At 48.3% G+C, this 19,807-nt stretch overlaps 1 protein-coding gene and 3 non-coding genes across 4 annotated transcripts; 2 read left to right on the top strand and 2 right to left on the bottom strand.

Annotated features, from left to right (window-relative positions):
- The first annotated feature begins 2,955 nt into the window (after window positions 1-2,955).
- Window positions 2,956-3,029, top strand: Trnat-agu. Its single transcript has one exon. It is a non-coding gene; the product is annotated as a tRNA-Thr (tRNA).
- A 2,619-nt stretch (window positions 3,030-5,648) lies between these two features.
- On the bottom strand, window positions 5,649-5,721 carry Trnav-aac. Its single transcript has one exon. It is a non-coding gene; the product is annotated as a tRNA-Val (tRNA).
- Window positions 5,722-7,735: 2,014 nt separating this feature from the next.
- On the bottom strand, window positions 7,736-7,808 carry Trnar-acg. The gene has a single exon. It is a non-coding gene; the product is annotated as a tRNA-Arg (tRNA).
- A 3,733-nt stretch (window positions 7,809-11,541) lies between these two features.
- Prss16 (serine protease 16) lies at window positions 11,542-19,360 on the top strand. The gene is made up of 12 exons (XM_012951738.2): window positions 11,542-11,611; window positions 11,684-11,844; window positions 13,833-13,932; window positions 14,051-14,180; window positions 15,462-15,585; window positions 15,693-15,770; window positions 15,915-15,962; window positions 16,454-16,744; window positions 17,382-17,523; window positions 17,878-18,057; window positions 18,138-18,283; window positions 18,383-19,360. Exons 1-12 carry the CDS (start codon window positions 11,542-11,544, stop codon window positions 18,449-18,451), a joined length of 1,539 nt encoding a protein of 512 aa, XP_012807192.2. The 3' UTR covers window positions 18,452-19,360.
- Window positions 19,361-19,807: the final 447 nt, after the last annotated feature.

The following is a 19,807-nucleotide window of genomic DNA, read 5'->3' as shown; positions in this document are numbered from 1 at the left end:
TAAATATATAAAAGCCTTGATTTGGCCAGTCTTTAAAAAGCATCCTGGGCTTGAGAGATGGCTCAGCAGTTAATGGCACTTGCTTGCAAAGCCTGACTGCCTGGGTTCAATCCTCCAGTACCCACATAAAGCCAGATGGTCAAAGTGATACATGTCTGTTGTTTGTCTCTAAAAATGTACTGTTCTTTATTGAAGGTAGAATTCACATCCACTGTGTAAGCCAAGTTACATGAGACCCACATATTCAAAAACGGCTATTGGGTTTTTTGTTGTTGTTGTTTTGTTTTTGGGTTTTGTTTTTGTTTTTGTTTTTGTTTTTGTTTTTGTTTTGTCAACCTGCCCTTTGTTACAAGGGTTTGTTACACTGAAGAATTGGTTGGGGATGTAGCTCAGTGGTAGAGTGCCTGGCAGGTATGTGGCCCTGGGTTCACTTCCCCATGCTAGAGAAAAATAAAACCTGTGAAGCTATTTTTTTCCCTTCTCTTTATAGCCAAAATGGGTGTTAAAAAAAAAAAAAAGCCAGGATGGTGGCACACACCTTTAATTCCAGCACCAGAGGCAGAGGTAGGAGGATTGTCATAAACTTGAGGCCATCCTGAGACTACATACATACTGAATTCCAGGTCAGCCTGGACTAGAATAAAACCCTACCTTGAAAAAAAAATAAACAAAAAAATTACCTAACATTTATGCAGAGTTATAAAATATATGTAACAATAATACATGTCAAAATGATGTATAAGTTCTTTTTAATTGTGCCGGGAGCCCGCTGGCTACAATGGTTCGAGCCTGAGGGGGAGTGAGGGTTAAAGAAAGACGGGAGACAAGAGTACAAGCAAGGACTCCAGACAAAGGCTGAAGTCCTGTTTATTTCTCAGCAGTCCCTTTTATAAGCTCTTGCAAACAATAAGCCAATGTACAAAAATAATACATGACCTTTACACAAGTTTCTATCAAAACAACTTCTTCCTGTTACAGAATCACGCACCTCGACCACTTCTTGATGCAAAAGTTATTCAAAGATTGGGAAACAGACAAACTCTGTTCCCAGCAATAACTTCCTCATACAAGCATAAGAGTTAAAGGATGGGTCAGCTCTTGCCAGAGATGCTGAATTTACACAATCTTGCTTGCTTGCAGGTGCAAAAAGTCTTGTTGCCAGACGGCCCAATGCTACAGATTCAAGGCCAGCCCGGTGGCTCCGACAAAGCTGCATGTGTAAAGAGCGGAGCGGCAGCATGACGTGAGGAAGGACAGACTGGACTGAAAGGGACTTGCTGGAGGGCAACCAGAGAGCAGGTCTGAAGAGAACCCAGCGCAAGGACTCACTCCTCAGCGACGCCTCGTCTCTGGATTTTGTGGGTGCTCTCCGTCTGCGTCCACCTTGATCTGCACAAAGCACAAGGCAGCTATGTGACCATCTCAGGGGGCGCACAAATGCCAGCAACGCTGATGCTCCAGAAGCTGAAGCAGAGTTGCTGCGCCTTTGAGGCCAGCCTGAGCTGCATAGCGAGCTCCAGATCAGCAAGGCTCTCTAGAGACCATGTATATAAAGGAGATTTTTAAGTTAAAAATGAAGCTAGGTGTGGCGGTGCACACTTTTAATCCCAGAATTTGGGAGGCAGAGATAAGCGGATCACTCAAGGCCAGCCTAGGACTGCAGAGTGCATTTTATCAGCCTGGAAAGACACCCTACCTTGAAGAAAAAAGAAAAAGAAAAAAACAGTTAAAATGGAGAAAATTGTTCTCATGGACTCTTCTCTTTGTATGTGTGTGTGTATCAGGCTAAACTGCATCCACCTATACACTACATACCTTCAACAGTCATGGATGTGGAAACCGGCAGCTCTGCTAAAATGCCCCGCCCACCATGCCCAAGTTAGGGCTTCTTATCCATGCATTCTTTGGGGGGGGGGGGTAGTCATCAAACTCAATTTTGCTGCATTTCTTCACGTCCTCCACCTGGTGTTTCGACCTAGAGGACAGGGGAATAAAGGACCAGGACCAAGGATCAGAACAGGATGTGACAGAGGCAAAGATATTCCACCCTGTGGCACTGCCAAGCTCAGCAGCTGACTTCCTGCTGAAGCCCAAGAGCAGGTCTGGGTCCCCCTCATCCGCTGTCTCCATCCTGGCTGGATTCTTGGGCCAGAGTATTTAAAAAGAGAAAGAAACACTGTAGCAAATTTTCTGATTTTTTTTTTTTTTTTTTTTTTTAGGTAGGGTTTCACTCTAGCCCAGGCTGACCTATAATTCACTCAAGGTGCCCTCAAAATCACGGTGCTGAGATTAAAAGTGTGTGCTAACATGCCTGGCTTTATTTGTTTGCAAAGCAGAGAGAGACAGAGAATGGGTAAACCAGGGCCTCTGGCCACTGCAAACAAACTCCAGAAGCATGTGCCCCCTTGTGTATCTGGGGAATCAAAGCTGGGTCCTTAGACTTCCCAGGCAAGCACCTTAATCGCTAAGCCATCTCTCAAGCCCTTCTGATATGTCTGGAGAATTTTCCATTTATTTGTCTGGGCTGGAGTAGTTAATATTTTAACTTTTCTTTCCATAGCCCTATAGGGTTCTAATTCTATAGTCGAATTAACTTTCACTGTTTTGTTCACCATTCTGTCACCAATACACATAAAAGTAAATAGTGACTCCCACTGCAACTCAATTTATGTGGACAAAATGAGGAAATAAATTTAAAATATGCTGTAATGTCCAATGTTTCCTCTAGGGGGCGATAATCACCACGAAATAAAATCTCCAGTCATTTCTATTTAAAATCAATTTTAAACCTTGCATCTAAGAAAATTTTACTTACACGTTGGGGTCTTCTTTCTGTTATGAATTTAGAAACATGGGTGTATTTTCTTTCGTGCAAAATCAAGTAGACTGGTAGAAAATTGCTACATTTCACATCAGCTTTAGGTATTTGATATAATTGAACAAAAACTCAGGAAAGGCCCTGTGGCTTAGCCGGTCAAAGCGCCTGTCTAGTAAACAGGAGATCCTGGGTTCGAATCCCAGCGGGGCCTTCTTTCTCTTACTGTTTTTGTGTGTGTGTGTGATTTCAATGTGTCACCACAAAGTAAATTTGAAACGCTTCGTGGAACTTACAAATAGTTACAATCTGTAATGAATGGTTCCAACTAGGAAATTTCTTTGAATTTCCCCATTTATACAGAATTTCTTAGCGACCACGTGCCTGGTGACATAAGGATTGAGGTAAGAGGAAAAATGAATAGTCTATGGTCAGTTGCAAAGGGTTGCTAATTACTGGTAAAATTGGGATATGTGGGCTGTCCATAAATTATTTTGCAGTATGGGATAGGGCAATTTCAGATCTGTTTTAGACATTCAGTCTCCAATCTCTTAACTTGTAATAACCAATATTTTCAGTGAGTGAAATGATGGATTGTGAGTCTCAAAGTCAGAATTATGCTATTTGGCTTAGAGTAGGATTTATTTTTAATTTTAACAAAAATGTAAAGAAACCTGGTGAAATACAGACTAGTCACCAGACTTTTTTGAAGAACCCTAAGTATTTTGAATTGTCTTTATTATCTTCTTGGTTTTTTTTTTTTTTTCTGAGCAAATATTCCAGTTGTTTTATTTTTTTTTTTAATCCTTTAAAGTTTTACTTGTCTTAAACTTTGTTCCTTCCATATGTATATAGCAAACCAATAATCTTAGCAGCAGGGGACTCCATCCAACTGTGATAATGAGGTACACACATAACAATTTCTCTTACACAACTTTTAAAAATAGGTATCTGGAGCTGGAGAGAGATCTCAGCCATTAAAACACTTGCTAGAAAAGCCTCATGACCAGAGTTCCATTCCCTAGTATCCACATAAAGCCAGATGCACAGGCTGCCACATGCAGCTAGAGTTCATTTGTAGTGGCAAAAGGCCCTAGTCCACGCATGTCCTCCAAACTCTCTCTTTCGCTCACTCACTCTTTCTCTTCTCTCTCTCTCTCTCTCTCTCCCTTTCTCATTGCAGATATATAAATAAAGGTATGTAAGATCTGTTGTCCTTTATAAGTGGGAAATTGTACACTTTTTCTTTTTGTTTTTACTAGAGGAGAGAAAGAGAGGTCCCTTTTTGCCCAGATTGCTGCATGCAGAAAGCTTTGAATATATTCCCTTGGCTCTCCCATCCTGGTAGGGCAAATAAAAAGTGCCTTAGCCAGGCATGTTGGCACACACCTCAGGAGGCTGAGGTAGGAGGGTTACCTTGAGATTGAGACCTACCTGAATTATAGGCTGAGTGAGTTCCAAGTCAGCCTGGGCTAGAGTGAGACCCTGCTTCATACACGACCCCAGGTGCCCTAGACCCCAGCTTCTTAGACTGTGGGGTTCTGACCACACAGGCAACATGGCTGGACTTGAAAGCCAAGAAATATTTGGCAATGGTAAAAGGTTGATGAACTGCACCCACACAAGATTACCTCAAAATCTGACACATAGTGAATGTGAGGTGTTTCTGGCAGAGTTCCCTGGTGTTATACCGCGTGATTTCACTGCAGTTTTGTGGGAACACAGCACGTGCGTCTCCACTCTTCGTGACACAACCCCTCCTGAAACGTGGCAGCTCAGATCTGAGACTGCTGAATGTCCTGAATCACAACGCTTCTGCCAAAATCCAACATTCAGGAAGCTAAGGCAGAAAGATTGCCACGAGTTAGAGCCACCCTGAACTGCACAGTGAGTTCCAGGGCAGCTTGAGCTACAGTGTGGGACCCTGTCTCAAAGCAAAACGAAACAAATATGTTTATTTGTATAACAATGTTTTAACTACTCCCATTGCTGTTAAATGACAGCATTTATGTAACTGAACAGCAAATAGAATAATATGAAATGAACACCTTGGATATTTTAGTGTCGAGGAAATAATTGCTCTGTGCTTTCGTGTATGGCATCTGTTACACAGCATGATTATGTTTGTGAGTTGGGGCCTGGCATGACAACACCCTGGGTTGACTCTGTAACAACTTGGCCTACGTATCAGCGTAACTCCCGGTGGAGAGCATCAAGCAAGGCGCATGCGTACTGAGAATGCTCCCACATCATCCTCTCTCCAGGACCACATCCCTCCTCGGCATTTCTCTGCTCTGAGTGGAACTCAGTACCGGGACGTGTCGGGAGGAGGGAAGCGGTTTTTGCTTCCCGGTCGAGGTGCGTCCTTCTGCCAACTGTCCACCGCCCAGCCCCATGGACCACGGTACACCTCAGGCCCGGGAACACTGGAAGGATGAGGGACTGCGTGAGCTGAATCACCCAACGCACCCTAGCAAGAGATGCGTTTGAGGGCAAGGCTGCTGGTGTCCTGCGGAAGTGTGAGCTGCTGCGGCCACCTGTGCTCAAGTTGGAAGTTTTCTTTGGTAGAAGTCCAGAGATCAAAAGGAGCAGCCGGTCTCCTCCTTGGACCCTCACACAAAAAAAAGAACGTCTAAGAGGAGCCTGGAGAGACAAAAGTTGCTTCCCAGGGGAGGCGCAACCCTCTAGCACCCGGGCCTCCGCAATTAACCTATGTCCAGCCAAAAGGAAATTGCGAAGGTTTGTGATTTTTGTGTCTGTACATGTCAGTAGGGGGGAAATTCTCTGAGGTTAAAGGGTAGGAGCAAGTAAAAACCTTGTTGAAGAGAAAACTTGTTTCCGCCCAGTTTCGAACTGGGGACCTTTCGCGTGTTAGGCGAACGTGATAACCACTACACTACGGAAACAACCGCAAGCTTGCCTCTTCTCCAAATCCCTGTAATTCCCTCACCATTCCCATGCACCCCTGAGAATACTTCCAGGGTTTAGGCATTCACTGTAAGCCTGCCCCTGAACACGCATACATAAATAAATCAGTAAACATTTTACAAGATAAATTATTTAATAAAACTAGAATTACTTGAGTTTCCCCAATGTTGCCATTACAAGTAATTCTGTAGAGGACAAGCTTGCCCCCAGAAACCCCTCATGGGGTGCAAGCACACCATGCACACTAGTAGAAATGCTGCCTCTGAAAGCAAGTGAAGTGCGTTGGGAATACCGATAGAGCTTCCCAGACACCTTCACAGCAGCAAGGCATGTGGGTTGGATGCAGAGAGAGCAGTCACATCCAGCTAACTCCCTGCTTCGTTCCTGTTCCAGCTATGGAAAAAAGAAAAAGTAACCTGTTGAAAAAGGGGGGGGGGGCGGACCTTAAAGGCAAAGATTCCCGCAATGTTGGAATACTGCCCTCTCCAAAAAGTAAGATTTAGTATTTTAGAGCCTGTGGGTCAGGCTGGGAAAGGGGCAGAGGCAGAGAAGCAAGGAGAGTCTGACCAAGAGACCGCCTTTTGCATGTTGCTGATGAAAGCAAAGGGTCAAATAATCAAGAGCAATGGGGAACAGGATTACAAATTGGGACCTTAAGAATGGGTATGTGCTTTTACCACATATGCAATACTATGGCTGTGATGATTAAAAGATGGTGTAAAGTTCATATGAAAACACCTATGTGTACCAGGTTCAAATCTTAGTCATAGTGGTTCTTAAAGCTTTTCTGTCTGAATAACAAGTGGGTGTGAGCTTTACAACTCTGTTCACAGATTAGGAGATGCTGAGTGTTGACCCAACACTACCCTCTGCTTATTACTGTTCTTGCCATGACCATCCATAGTATGTGGGTTTTTTGTTTTGTTTTGTTTTTTTTCCTCACGGTCCCCATGGTGGCTAAGACATGGTTATAGCCTACAGAATAGGATTTCAGTGAGATTGCTAAATGGGGACTCAGTGGTGGATCACAATGACAAAGAGAAGCAGGACACTGTTTTTTTAAAAAAAAAATCTGGAATAAAGCTTTCTTAAACAGTTCTCTGGTGTTAAAAACAATCAACACAGGTTCCCTGATGGGAGCCTCAGGGGTCTAGGGTTATAAATATGTAGATGTAGCAGGTTCCTTTAAAATCAATTTATAGAAATGAGTTAAAGGGAAGGAGTTAAAGGAAGGGTGCAGAGTAGTTTGGATTCTATATAATGTGGAATGGGATTAAGATCAAGAGGGCTGCTTCCACTTATATTTTTTTTAACATTTTAACATATTTCTCCTGAGGCCTTAAATAGTTTTGTTTTTTATCTTTAGATTGGAACTTTATTTTCTTAATTCTTTAATTTACATTTTTATAGACAACTTCCATAACTACAGGCAATAACCCATGGAACCCATGGTAATAACCTCCCTGCCCCCCCATTTTCTCCCTTGAAACTCCACTCTTTATCATACCCACCCTCAATCAATGTTTATTTTGATGTCATCATCTTTTCCTCCTGTTATGATGGTCTTGTGTAGGTAGTGTCAGGCACTGTGAGGTCATGGATATACAGGCTATTTTGTGTCTGGAAGAGCATGTTGTAAGGAGTCCTACCCTTCCTTTGGTTCTTACATTCTTTCCACCTCTTCCACAATGGACCCTGAGCCTTGGAAGGTGTGATAGAGATATTTCAGTGCTGAGCACTCCTCTGTCACTTCTTTTCAGCACCATGGTGCTTTCTGAATCATCCCAAGGTCTAGGGCTCATGACTACCCCATCATAGGTTTTCAGTATCAGGCATGTATTCCTCCCATGGAGCTGGCCTCCAATCCAATTAAAGAGCAGTTAAATGTTTTTGTTTGTTTGTTTTGTTTTTATTTATTTCACCCAAGGCCTTAAATAGCTGAACTAGACTCACAGGAATGCTAAGTTTATTTTATGTGTGCAAAACACAGGTCGAGCCAGCCAGGAGTCGAACCTAGAATCTTCTGATCCGTAGTCAGACGCGTTATCCATTGCGCCACTGGCCCCCTGCTGGATGTTCTGCTCCAGGGTTAACTCTTAATTAGGCACAAAGTTAAATTACAATGAAAACAATCAAGTTAAATAAAACCATTTTCAAACTACCTAAGTTACATTTACTTGGCACATTTTTTTACTTGCCTCATCCTCTTAAAATATTTATAAAAGAATTTCTGCTCTAAGCACTACATGTGTGATAAAATGACCCATTCTTCATCAAGGAGACTGCCGGTTTGAATTGCTGTTTTGTATGATCTTGTCATGAACTTAAAGTTGGTAGCAGATTCTAAAAGTTCTCCGTAAGAGAATTCTTTTGATCTGGATCTTACAGGATTGTGTCTTTCCAATCTCGGCTGTCTATAAGTGGATGAGCAACAGGTATCTTCTCTGAAACACCATGATTTTATCTGCTTCCTTTTCATGATACTGAGAGAGGTGAGTGTTAGCTGAAAGAAGGGGATTAGAACTCAGCGAATACATGAAAAATCACCAAATTGTACGCTTTCAAAACTGGGTCTTTTGTGTATGTAGTAGTCCACCCTGATTTTTTTTAATCAGGAAAGTTTGGGGTTTTTTGTTATTTTTTTTTTTTTTAAGTCTTAAAAGTGAGCGACTGTTTTCTTCACTCGTTCTTGCCCCCTTGGGCAGGGCTCCCATCTCTTGTTGAACTTCTGTCCTTGAAACTCGGTCCTGGAGAAAAGACAGGAGAAATACTGACTCAGAAAGCAGAGACTAAGAAAATGTTTGGACTTGAAAGAAATCCCAGACAAAATAAAAGCGGGAAAGGGAGAGTGATGGGAGAGAATTATGATCATGATGTATCGTTTATATTTATGAAACTTGTCAATTTAAAAAAAAAGGTTTTTTAAATAGAAAAAAATCCAAATAGGTGCGGGTGCAGGAAGATCTCGGAAGTGCAACTTTGGGATGCAGTCTGATTGACGGTTGGATCTTCTCGGCGTCTCTGACCCCGGGGAGGGGCAGAGAAAGAAGGGTGAGTTTAGGAAGAACTTCGGGGAAAGACCGCAGGCAAGTTAAAACCAATGGATGCTGGACTCTGCAAGAGGTGCTGGATGGAATTAAAGGAACGAAGCTACAGAAGCCCGGACCGGACCTCGGAGACCCCACGTTAGGTTGAGATGCGAACGAGTACGGAGAAGGGATGGGTTAGTAACTTCCCTGAGCAAACGCTCCTCACATCTCAGCGCGCTGGAGGACCACAGGGAAAGAGGGTGAGACCAAGTGATCTGGGTCTTGAGCCCAAAAGTTCCACCCTGATCTTGAATTTAGCCACCACTTGATATCCTGGCGGCAGCTGAGTTCCGCGGGTGCCCCGAGGGCCCCCATGCATCCTGCGTGGGGCTTAGGAAGACGGGCCACGCCGGGGGTGGGGGAGGGAAGCACAACCTGGTAGTTGATTGGTTTTTGTTTTTGTCTCTTTTAAACGTGTGAATTTTGTCACATGGGTTTTCTTTTTTTTTTTTTCAAGGAGCGGGTGGTGGTGGCTTGTTGTATACACACTACATACCCCTCAAAGAAAACTGTAATATATTAAGTACAGATACATTCCTGAGCTTGCATCTTCCTCCCCTTCAAAAAACATCTCCTGAGAGTTTATTGTGGAGAATGTTACCTTCTCTGGAATACTGCAGAGCTGGGCACTTCATGCACAACAGCCAAGAAAGCAGCTGCAGCGTTCTGTGTGAAGACCACTGCATCCCACCTGTCTCTCGCCTACGTGCTGGGGCGTGGGAATCGATAAACGGATTTTCCCGGCAAAGGACTTACTTTCCAATTTTGCATAAGGAATTTTCACTCCCACGATAAGGAAAAAGAAACTCTTAGGCCCTTACTGGGAGTGGGGCTAGAACCCATGCAGACTCATATCTATTGGACCTTAAGTCAAATACCCTAGCCACTCAAACTGCTTCTTCCTTTTTTAAGATATTTATTTGAGGGAGAGAAAATATAGGTGTTTCATGGCCTCCTGCCACTGTAAACAAACTTCAGGTGCACGTGCCACTTTATGCATCTAGCTTTTACATGCGTACTTGGGAATCAAATCCAGGCCATTAGGCTTTGCAAGCAAATAACTAACCTCTGGACCATCTCCCCAGCCCTACTTTTTCCTCTTCATATATCTCAGGACCCTTACCCCCAGTCCATGCAACAACTCTACCAACATTTAGAAGGCAGTCTTTCCACCTCAAGCTAGAAAATCCCTCACATGCCAAGGTAAACTGATTACCCACCAGGTACATTATTCTAGGCATTTAGTGTTTAGCTTCGGACAAGAGGTGAATCTCCACCCTCCTAGAGCTTTCTTTCCAGTCAGAGAGACTGTACACTATCTAGATTTAAAAATAATAATAATATTTCTCACCATGACAAGTGCCTTGAAAAGAAATGAAGAACAAAGCTGATGAGTAAGGCCCACCTCCGGCCCTGAGCTGAAATTTATGTACAAGAATTTATCACTGGAATTAAATGGTGGAAGACATGTCCAAGGAATATTGTAGGTTTTTAATCCATTCGTGAATCTTGTGATCAATAAGTGTGTGAAAATGGCAACTAGTGAGCAGCGGAATATTTGAATGCTGGTCATATGAGGAAATAAGCATCATGATGTTGAAAGCCTTGGAATGAGTTTAAACAATGGTTTTTCAGAAAAACTCACGATCCCCTCCTCAAAGAGCCTATTTTACGCCGGGCATGATGGCACACGCCTTTAATCCCAGCACTCAGGAGGCAGAGGTAAGGATTGCTGTGAGTTCGAGGCTACCCTGAGACTCTATAGTGAATTCCAGGTCAGCCTAGGCTAGAGTGAGACCCTACCTCGAAAAAACAAAAAAAAAAAAAAAAAAAAAGAGCCTATTTTACTACTGGTGTGAAATCAGGGTATGTACATTTCCATATTAAGCTTTTTGCTAAGTAAACTTACAAATAGAGCTAGAACAGAGGGCTATTTGCTTGGTGACTTAAAAGCTACCATGCTAGATCTTTCTGAATAGATGTCATTAGAGATCTGATTGGGAGGGGAGCAAACCACACGAAGTTATGTACAAGCAGCAGTCAGGGTGGGGAGAGCAGGCCAAGCCTGGAAGGCAGGGGCGAGCCTGCTATGTCCCCAGACCTCTAAGGAGGAGTGGAGGGACTGTGGGTCAGAAAGGTTGATGGGAGGTGACAAGAAGGAACAGAAACTTAGGGAGACTGGAAAAGAGACCATGCAAAATTGTGGGGCACAAACAAACAAACACCTGCTCTAAAAGGACTGAGAGACTGAGAGACTGGGGAGAACTACTAAGGAGCAGATGGGGAAACTGGGAACAGGTAAGAAAGGCTGAAGGTGTGCTGAGAGACAGGACCTTACAAGAAGGGTGTACTCTTGTGAAGGTACAGAGGTCCAAAGAGACTCAAGACTGTCAGAAGAGACCTGAGAAGGATGAGGCCCACCAAGAAAGCCTGGCAGTGAGACCAGGGACAGCCAGGCCCCGTGAGAAAATGTCACGTGGGGATCCTTCCAGCGCAGTCAGCAGGTTCCACGTCCAAACTCCCGCGTCCCTGTCCTGCATCAGTGCTATGGACGCTTGACCTGCCAGAGAAGCTTCTGGAAGGAAAGATGAGCTTCTCACAAGACAATCAAGGCCTGGCCCTGGGAACATAATAAAGGCCGTCCCTGGGCTGGGGGTGGGGGCACTGCCACACCAGCAGAGCACTGGGCAGCACAGAGCACGGGGAGGCATGGCCAGCAGAGCCGCCCTGTGGATGGTCCCCCTGCTGCTGCTTTCTCTCTGGGGTCCCTCAGCTCCGGGTAAGAGAGGCTGGGGGTTTAGCAGGCGGTCCTGAGTGTCCAGTGTGACACCCTCCCCTCCATCCCCCACAGCCTTGCTCCTCAGGCGCCTGGGAGAACACATTCGGCAGTCCCAGGAGAGCTCAGACCCAGGCCTGGGTCAAGGGCCCAGTCATGCAGCCGTCCCAAGACTAGGATGGCTGCAGCAGCCACTGGACCCCTTCAATGCCTCGGACAGTCGATCCTTCATGCAGGTGAGGCCAGAGCATCCCCTGCCCACCCTGCCACACTCTGTACGCAGTGTGTGACGTTTCTCTTTAAACTCCCCATGCCATGTATCCTTACAGCCCTCGGGTGTAGCTCCTCCAATTCTCAGATTTATCCTAATTTCCCCCTTGCTTTACTCAGTCTCTTGGTTGATTTTTGCATGTTTGTTCTTTGTCTCTCAGGTCCTATCCCTCCTCACTCTTTTCTTCTCTGTCATTCACACTCACTCTTACTGCCCCTTCTCCCTGTCCTTTGCACATGAAAACCACCACCAAGTTGAGTGTGGTGGTGCACAACTTTAATCCCAGCATTTGGATGCACAGGTAAGAGGATCACGGTGAGTTCAAGGCCACCCTAAGACTACATAGTGACTTCCAGGTCAGCCTGGGCTAGAGTGAGACCCTACCTTGGGGGGGGGGAAGCCACCAGGGCCAGTGGTACCCACTTAAAACCATTACTTGGCAGATAGAGGCAGGAGGATGAAGAGTTCAAGGTCACCCTCAGCTACATAGTAAGTTTGAGGCCAGAAGACCAGACTACATAGTGAATTCTAGGTCAACCTGAGCTAGAGAGAGACCCTATCTCGAAAAACAAACAACAAAAAAGCACACACAGCCTGGGCCAGATACAGGGTTCCATGGCCATGTCAACACTTACCTGGAAGGCCGCTTTCTTAGCTTGAAAGAGGTGGCAAGAACTGATACCTGGTTCACTGATTTTTGTTGTGGTTTGGATATTTAATGAACTAATAAATCCACTCACTTCCACACACCAGGCAGTGGAAGACCCGGGAATTCTGATAGCTCTGAAGGTGTGGTTGCTCTTTCTGGGCTCTCCCCTCCCACCACCCACCCTTCCCCCACCTCTGGTGATATTCTGATCAGTGTCTAAAGGAGAAACACATCCCTGTGCACATGCATCTGCTGTCTTTTATTCCTGTTCTCCTTTAAAACAAACTCCCTGTAAAAGGACATATGTACTTTTTATTGACCCCTTGTCCAGCTAAGATTTGAAGCCAGGTTCAGTGGGCGAGGCTTGGGATAACACTAACAGATAGATTTGGGTGCTGCTGAGCCCAAAGAGCTGAGAGTGGACAGCTCAGGACCATCCAGTCGGTTGGGACCTAGTCCACAGAGAGGGGATTTGAAAGGACAAAGACAGGAAGGTCCCCTTCCGCCAGTCAGACAGCAAATGGCAGGTAGCTGTGATCCATTCCTCCAGCAGAGACCACGGAAGCTGTAGCACACTGGAACCAGAGAACTTCCTGTGTTCATACCATGTTTGCTTTGCTGTGAACCATGTCGACCTTGTGTTCATACTGAGTTTTCTTGGTTAGAAAGGTTGTTTCAGAATATTCTTCATCTCACCCTTCTTAATCACATTCCCAGGTGCACACACATGCGTGTGTGTGTTCCTCCACACTAATTAACCAAATGAATTCTGTGTTGATGTCTTTGGGGCTTACCCATAATTTTTTAAACTAGGGGTATAGAAATGGGCTTTTCATTATCATTATTATTGAAAAGGTAAGTGAGATGTATCTGATGTTCTAGATAAGGAGATGAACAGGAGAAATGGATTCAGAGATAAGCAAGTCCATTTTCATTTCCTTTCCGATAGCACTATGTATGCAAGGCCATCCTTGAGAAGACGGGGACAGGGCCTGGAGAGATGCACGGCTGGCTAAGGCGCTTGCCTGCAAAGCCTAAGGACCCAGGTTCTTTTTCCCAGAACCCACATGGTAGCACATGCATCTGGAGTGTGTTTGCAGTAGCTGGAGGCCCTGATGTGCCCATTCTCTCTTTCTCTCTCCCTCCCCTCCCCCTCTCTCCCTCCCTCCCCCCCCCCCCTCTCTATATATATATATAAATTTTTTGAATGACTTTAAAAAAAGACAAGACTGGAACAGGTGGGAATTGGAGAGCAAGTCAGGACACTCACTGTTCCATGACTTCTCCTTCATCTCCACTGTTAGCGGTACTGGGTGAATGACCAGCACTGGGCTGGCCAGGATGGACCTGTGTTCCTGCATCTGGGTGGTGAGGGAAGTCTTGGACCTGGCTCAGTGATGGCTGGTAAGCAGCTTGGGTGGGGACCACGAAGGGAACTGCACATGGCAACGTCATAGGTCCCAAGAGTTCCAAGGGCTTAGGCCACGCTCACAACTGCCCCTCTACCATATGCTATTCCCAGGGCATCCTGCAGCTCTGGCTTCTGCCTGGGGGGCTCTGGTGATAAGCCTCGAGCACAGATTCTACGGCCTGAGTGTGCCTGTCGGGGGCCTGGACGTGGCCCAGCTTCGATACTTGTCCAGCCGTCACGCGTGAGTGGGAGCAGGGGCTGCCTGGGGTTACACGCCTGGAAACCCCAATCTTGTCCCCCCTCTTCTGCATCAGGATGCTGCTGACTGCCCTGCCAGCTTCCACGTCGCTTGTTTCCCCACTTCCTTCTCTTTCTTAATGACTTATTCTTCCTCCCTTCATCTCTCTGACTCTCCCAATTCTCTCTCTCTTACCCTCTATTCTTGTCTCTGTCTGAAGTAGGCTACTGTCTCATCAGGACCTACTGCTGTAGCCCAGCAGCACTCGCCCGGATTATACCCACACCCTCACAAGTCTGTTTCTGTCCTTGACTTGTGAGAAGAAACTAGGAGGGGTCAAGCGCACACACTAAACCATGATCTGCCTAGTGCACCCCCTCGCTTGGTGCGCGCCCCAGTGCTTAACAGCAAATAAACTCTTTACAGTGGTAACTCCGACCTCCACCACCCTCACTGTAACTGCTCTCTCCCGGGTCCTCGCTGTTCCCCACACTCCTGCCTTAGGCCTCTGAACCCTCTGCTCTTCGTGGAGTGGCCCTGTCTCAGATTGGTGTGTCTCACGCCCCACCATTTCTTTCTCCCGGCTTCATCTCACTTGTTTTATTGGTTCTTTCACCTGCTTTTATTACCACTGGATGTCTCTCTCATTCTGGGACCTCTGTATCAGCCCATGGCCTGTCTCAACCTTTTCTACAAGTTTAACTGCAAACCACCTCAGAAGGCCCTTGAAACGACAAAGAGGATGTTGGCCGTATCCCAACATCTCTCCTTGCCGTATCCCAACATCTCTCCTTCCACCTGCCTCAAGTTCTTCAGTGCTTCTTCCAGCCCATAACTCCTCCTCCTCTGAAGAGCCCTCCCTACGTTGCTTCCTGCTGCTTACTGTATTTGGTATTTGTCAAGTTTTTTGACTAAAGTGCCTTAGAGGTTTGTAAATTTGTGTGTGTGTCAGACGCTAACACCAAGGTGTTAGTCTGCGCTCCACCTTCTTTGAGACAAGGTTTCAAACGAACTGGCCCCACGGTCACAGAGGTCTTGGTATCCAGACGCAAGCAACATTTTGCATCAAGACTTACGGGGATACTGGGGAACTGACCCCACTGAGCTATCATCTCCCCCGGCCCACTTTTCCTCTCTCACCTAAAATGGGAAGAGAGGGAAGGTGGAGGCCGTCCGGGAGCGTGCAAAGCTTCAGGCCCCGACGGCGCCCTCGCAGGGCTCCGGGCATCGGGGACGTCCCGGGTGGCCCGGCGGGCGGCTAACAGCGCCCCGTCCCCGCCCCAGGCTGGCGGACGTGGCCTCGGCCCGCGGGGCGCTCTCCCGCCTCCTGCACGTCTCGCCCTCCAGCCCCTGGATCTGCTTCGGAGGCTCGTACGCCGGATCCCTGGCGGCCTGGGCTCGCCTGAAGGTGCTCAGCGGCGCTGGGAGGGCGGGGAGGAGGCCGGGCCTCGGGGACAAGGGACCCGCCACCCACGCACGCGGGGCTGCGCGCTCAGCCGGCCGCTCCTCCCGCAGATGCCCCACCTCGTCTTCGCGGCCGTCGCCTCCTCCGCGCCCGTGCTCGCCCGTTTGGACTTCTCCGCCTACGACGACGTGAGCGCGCGCCCGCGGGGGCGGGGCCTGCGGAGGGGCGGGGCTTGCGATTGGTGGGCCTGCGGAGGGGCGGGGATTCCTCCGGGGGCGGAGCTTCCAGAGCGCGCCAGCGCCCTGACTCCCTCGCGCGCGCGCCGTCCTCAGGTGGTTTCCAGAAGCCTGTCGAGAGCGGCGATTGGTGGGTCGCCGGAGGTAGGCCGGGACGAGCGGTGGGGCGGGGCTTACGGAAGGACCACCCTATCCCGAGGAGAGGCCGGGCTGGGGGCGGGGCCTCGGGCAGCTATGGGTCTTGAGGCCTCTGTAGGGGTCTCTTACCTGCGGGAAAGCCCAGGGAGAATGATGGCGCCCCGTGGAAGATTCAGGGAGGGAGGGAGGGGGGATGCCCAAGGGAGGGAGGATACTCGTGGAAGATTGCGAGGTCAAGGGAAGGGATGCCCGTGGAGGATTCGGGGTGTCAAGGGAAGGGATGCCCGTGGAGGATTCGGGGGCTTCCGGAAGGGGATGCCTATGAAAGATCCGGGGGTCCCGGGAGGGGATGCCGTGGCAGTCGCGGAGTTAGGGAAGACTCGGGAACCCCAAGCAGGACCCCAGGATCCCGTTAAGGGGCCGCCCGAGGAGGATGCTATGCTAATCCCGGAAAGGGAAAGCAGGGCGCTTCTCTCGTGGCCTCTCGGTCCCCGCAGTGCCGGGCCGCCACGACCGCCGCCTTCGCGGAGGTGGAGCGGCGGCTGCGCGCGGGCGGGACGGCGCGGGCGGCGCTGCGGGCAGAGCTGGGCGCCTGCGGGTCTCTGGGCCGCGCCGAAGACCAGGCGGAGCTGCTGGGGGCTCTGCAGGCGCTGGTCGGAGGCGCCGTGCAGTACGACGGGCAGGCGGGGGCCCCGCTGGGCGTGCGGCAGCTCTGCGGGCTCCTGCTCCGGGACCGTGACAACCACAGCCGCTCCACGCCCTACGGCGGGCTTCGGCGGGCGGTGCAGGTGAGCGAGTGAGCGCAAGCACACCGGAACCTCTCGGAGCCTTAGCTTACTGGTCTGAATGGGGCCAGGATGCATGCCTCACGGGGTGATGAAATGAAAACAGGGAATACAGTCCACTTGGAACTTTGCGAACAGTACGCGGGTATTAGAGACTGATTATTATGTTTCGTCTTGATCGGTCTTCTTGGCTTATAGCAGTGTCTAGCACACAGTAAGTGACCAATTAATAATTTAAAAATCAAATTATAGGAGCACCTCCCGAGTGCTGGGATGAAAGGCATGGGCCACCACACCCGGCGTGGAATCAGAGTTCTAGGGACTGGGGACCAACTTCCTATTGCACACTTAAAATCTATCTAACGTTGCTTCCACAAGAAGTGCCTCATGTATTGTAGTTCATAGAATTCCTGGGCACTAGACACTATTAGTAATCTCACAGGGGTGATCGCTTGCCCAAGGTCTCCAGGTGACAGGCTCCCAGCGTCTAGTCACAAGGACCTGCAGCTAGGGGAACTCTGAAACTCGCCCTTCTTAGTATAGACCCCTGCCCCTTCCCCTCCACCACCCCCCACCCTCCCGGCTGGCTGGGAGTTGAGAAGATCGTAAAATGCCTGTGTGTATGTATGTTGACCCGTAGGTGTTCCTGCGTGGCCTGGGTCAGCGGTGTTTAAGCTCTTCTCGAGCAAAGACAGTGGCCCAACTGAGATCCACGGAGCCCCAAGTGTCTGGTGTGGGTGACCGGCAGTGGTTGTACCAGACATGTACTGAGTTTGGCTTCTGTGAGTGACTCACGTAGCTCTCACCCCTTGAAGCACACGGGCCGGGCTGGGCTGGGCTGGGCTGTGCCAAGAGAAGTCATCTTACAAGTGGTTTGAACACATAGTCACATCCCTGGACCTTGCATGATCTGTGTGTGTCGGAGAAGGTACATTGCCCTGCTGGTGTGGCATCCCCGTCATGCTCACGCTCAGATACAGGAGTGCTCTGCCCTTCCCCAGGCTCTTTCTCCTTGTCTGTACCCCTGGGATAGCACTAGAGGCGGGGGGGAGGGGGGTTCGGTTGTATAAATAATTATTGAAGGAGGGGGTATGGCTGTATGCATGCTTCACACTCACAGGTACTGCCTTCCACAGATGTCACCTGCAAGGCTCCTAAATGTCCCTTCTCCCAGATGCCCACACTGCCGTACCAGCTAGATCTGTGTGAACAAGTATTTGGGCTCTCAGCCACATCTGTTTCCAAGGCCGTGGCCCAGACAAACTCGTACTATGGTGGCCAGACCCCTGGCGCCACCCAAGTGCTGTTTGTTAATGGTGAGCATGCCTTCAGAACCTGGCTCCAAAAGTCTCTGCGTAGCCGCAGCCCAACACCTTTTCCTCTCTTTTCTTTCCAGGGGACACAGACCCCTGGCATGTGCTGAGTGTAACACGGGCTTTGGGACCCTCTGAGCCAACCCTGCTCATCCCCAATGCCTCCCACTGCTTGGACATGGCACCGGAAAGACCTTCAGACTCTCCCAGCCTCCGCCTTGCCCGTCAGGTAAGGCTGAAAGCCCTGGGCAGGGCACTATGCATTCTCTTGTGCCTGCTTAATTTCTTCTGCCTTAATGATTACAGAATTCTCTCTGTCTCTCCCCAGAGCATCTTCCAGCAGGTGCAGACCTGGCTCAAGCAGGCAAAAGGGAACCACACCTCAGGTGGGGTCTGAGCCCTTCCCTCCACCACAGCCAGCATGGTCACCCTGGTCCTGGATTCTCTGCTGGACCAAAGAAAGCAGCTTGTTTGGAAAGAAGGTTTAGCATTTGTTCTGCACACAGCTGACTTTTGTCTTCCAACACCCTCACTTCCAACCGGAAACACCTCTTTGTTGCAGGAAAGTGTGTGATTACAGGCCAGTACCGCCTCCTTATGAATACTGTTATTTAGAGCATTAGCTGTCAGGGAACATGTGGGCCCCTGTGCTGGAGCGAGTCAAATTCCAGCAAGAATTCTGCAGCTCCAGTTCCCGGACTGGACACCTCACTGAAAATCTCTCTCTCTCTCTCTCTCTCTCTCTCTCTCTGGACATCAGACCTTCACCCTGTCTCAGTAGCTTCTCTGTGTCTCTCTTCTCCTTTCTCCCTTTTCCCACTCACAGTCTTTCCCAGCCATCTTCCAAGTCTCCGAATATGTTCATCTCCGTCTCCCTGCATCTTTGGCTGAGGTGGTAAATCTTGTCAACCTGGCTGGATTTTGATTCACCTGTGCTCATTAAGGTGTTTCCCAAAGAGAGTTAACAAGAGGAAAGGCCCCCACCCCAAATATGGACGGCACCATTCCTTGGGCTGAGAGCCTGGACGGAATGAAGGGGAGAAAGCGAGCTGATAACCACTATTCACCTCTCCCTGATCCCTGACTGAGGACATCGTGATCAGCGGCCTCCCACTCCAGCCACCATGCCTTCCCCACCATGATGGACCGTATCCTGAAACTGTGAATTAAAATAAATCCCCTCTTGATGGTGTAGTGGTTAAGACGCTTGCCTTAGGACTGAGGACTCATGTTCAGATCCCACATAAGCCAGATGCACAAGGTGACACATGCATACGAGATGGTGCGCACATCAGGAGCTCATTACAGTGGCTGGAGGCCCTGGTGCCAATCCTGTCTCGCTCTCTCACTCTCTTGCTCTCCCACGTTAAAGAAAAAAGCCAGTCTGTTGGGCTTGTATAACAATAATAATAATAATTAAATAAAGTAAATAAATTCTCTCTTAAGTCGTTTCTGGCCAAGGATTTGGTGTCTCTGTCTTTCTCCCTATGTTCCATGGCCCCTCACTGTGGGACTCTCTCTCTCTCTCTCTCTCTCTGTGTGTGCGTATGTGTATGTGTGTGTGTGTGTGTGTCTATATATATCTATACATTCAGTCTTGCCCCATCTCGCCTTTGCACTCTTCACCTCTTTGTATTGTGTCTGGGTTTGTTTCTTTGTTTTTTGGGTTTTTTGAGGTAGGGTCTCACTCTAAGTCAGGCTGACCTGGAATTCACTATATTGTCTCAGGGTGGCCTTGAACTCATGGTGATCC

This window comes from Jaculus jaculus, chromosome 13, assembly GCF_020740685.1.
Source record: "Jaculus jaculus isolate mJacJac1 chromosome 13, mJacJac1.mat.Y.cur, whole genome shotgun sequence".
Classification (NCBI taxonomy): Eukaryota; Metazoa; Chordata; class Mammalia; order Rodentia; family Dipodidae; genus Jaculus; species Jaculus jaculus.
The sequence above is the reverse complement of the archived record's forward strand: the minus strand, read 5'-3'. Positions and strand labels throughout refer to the sequence as shown.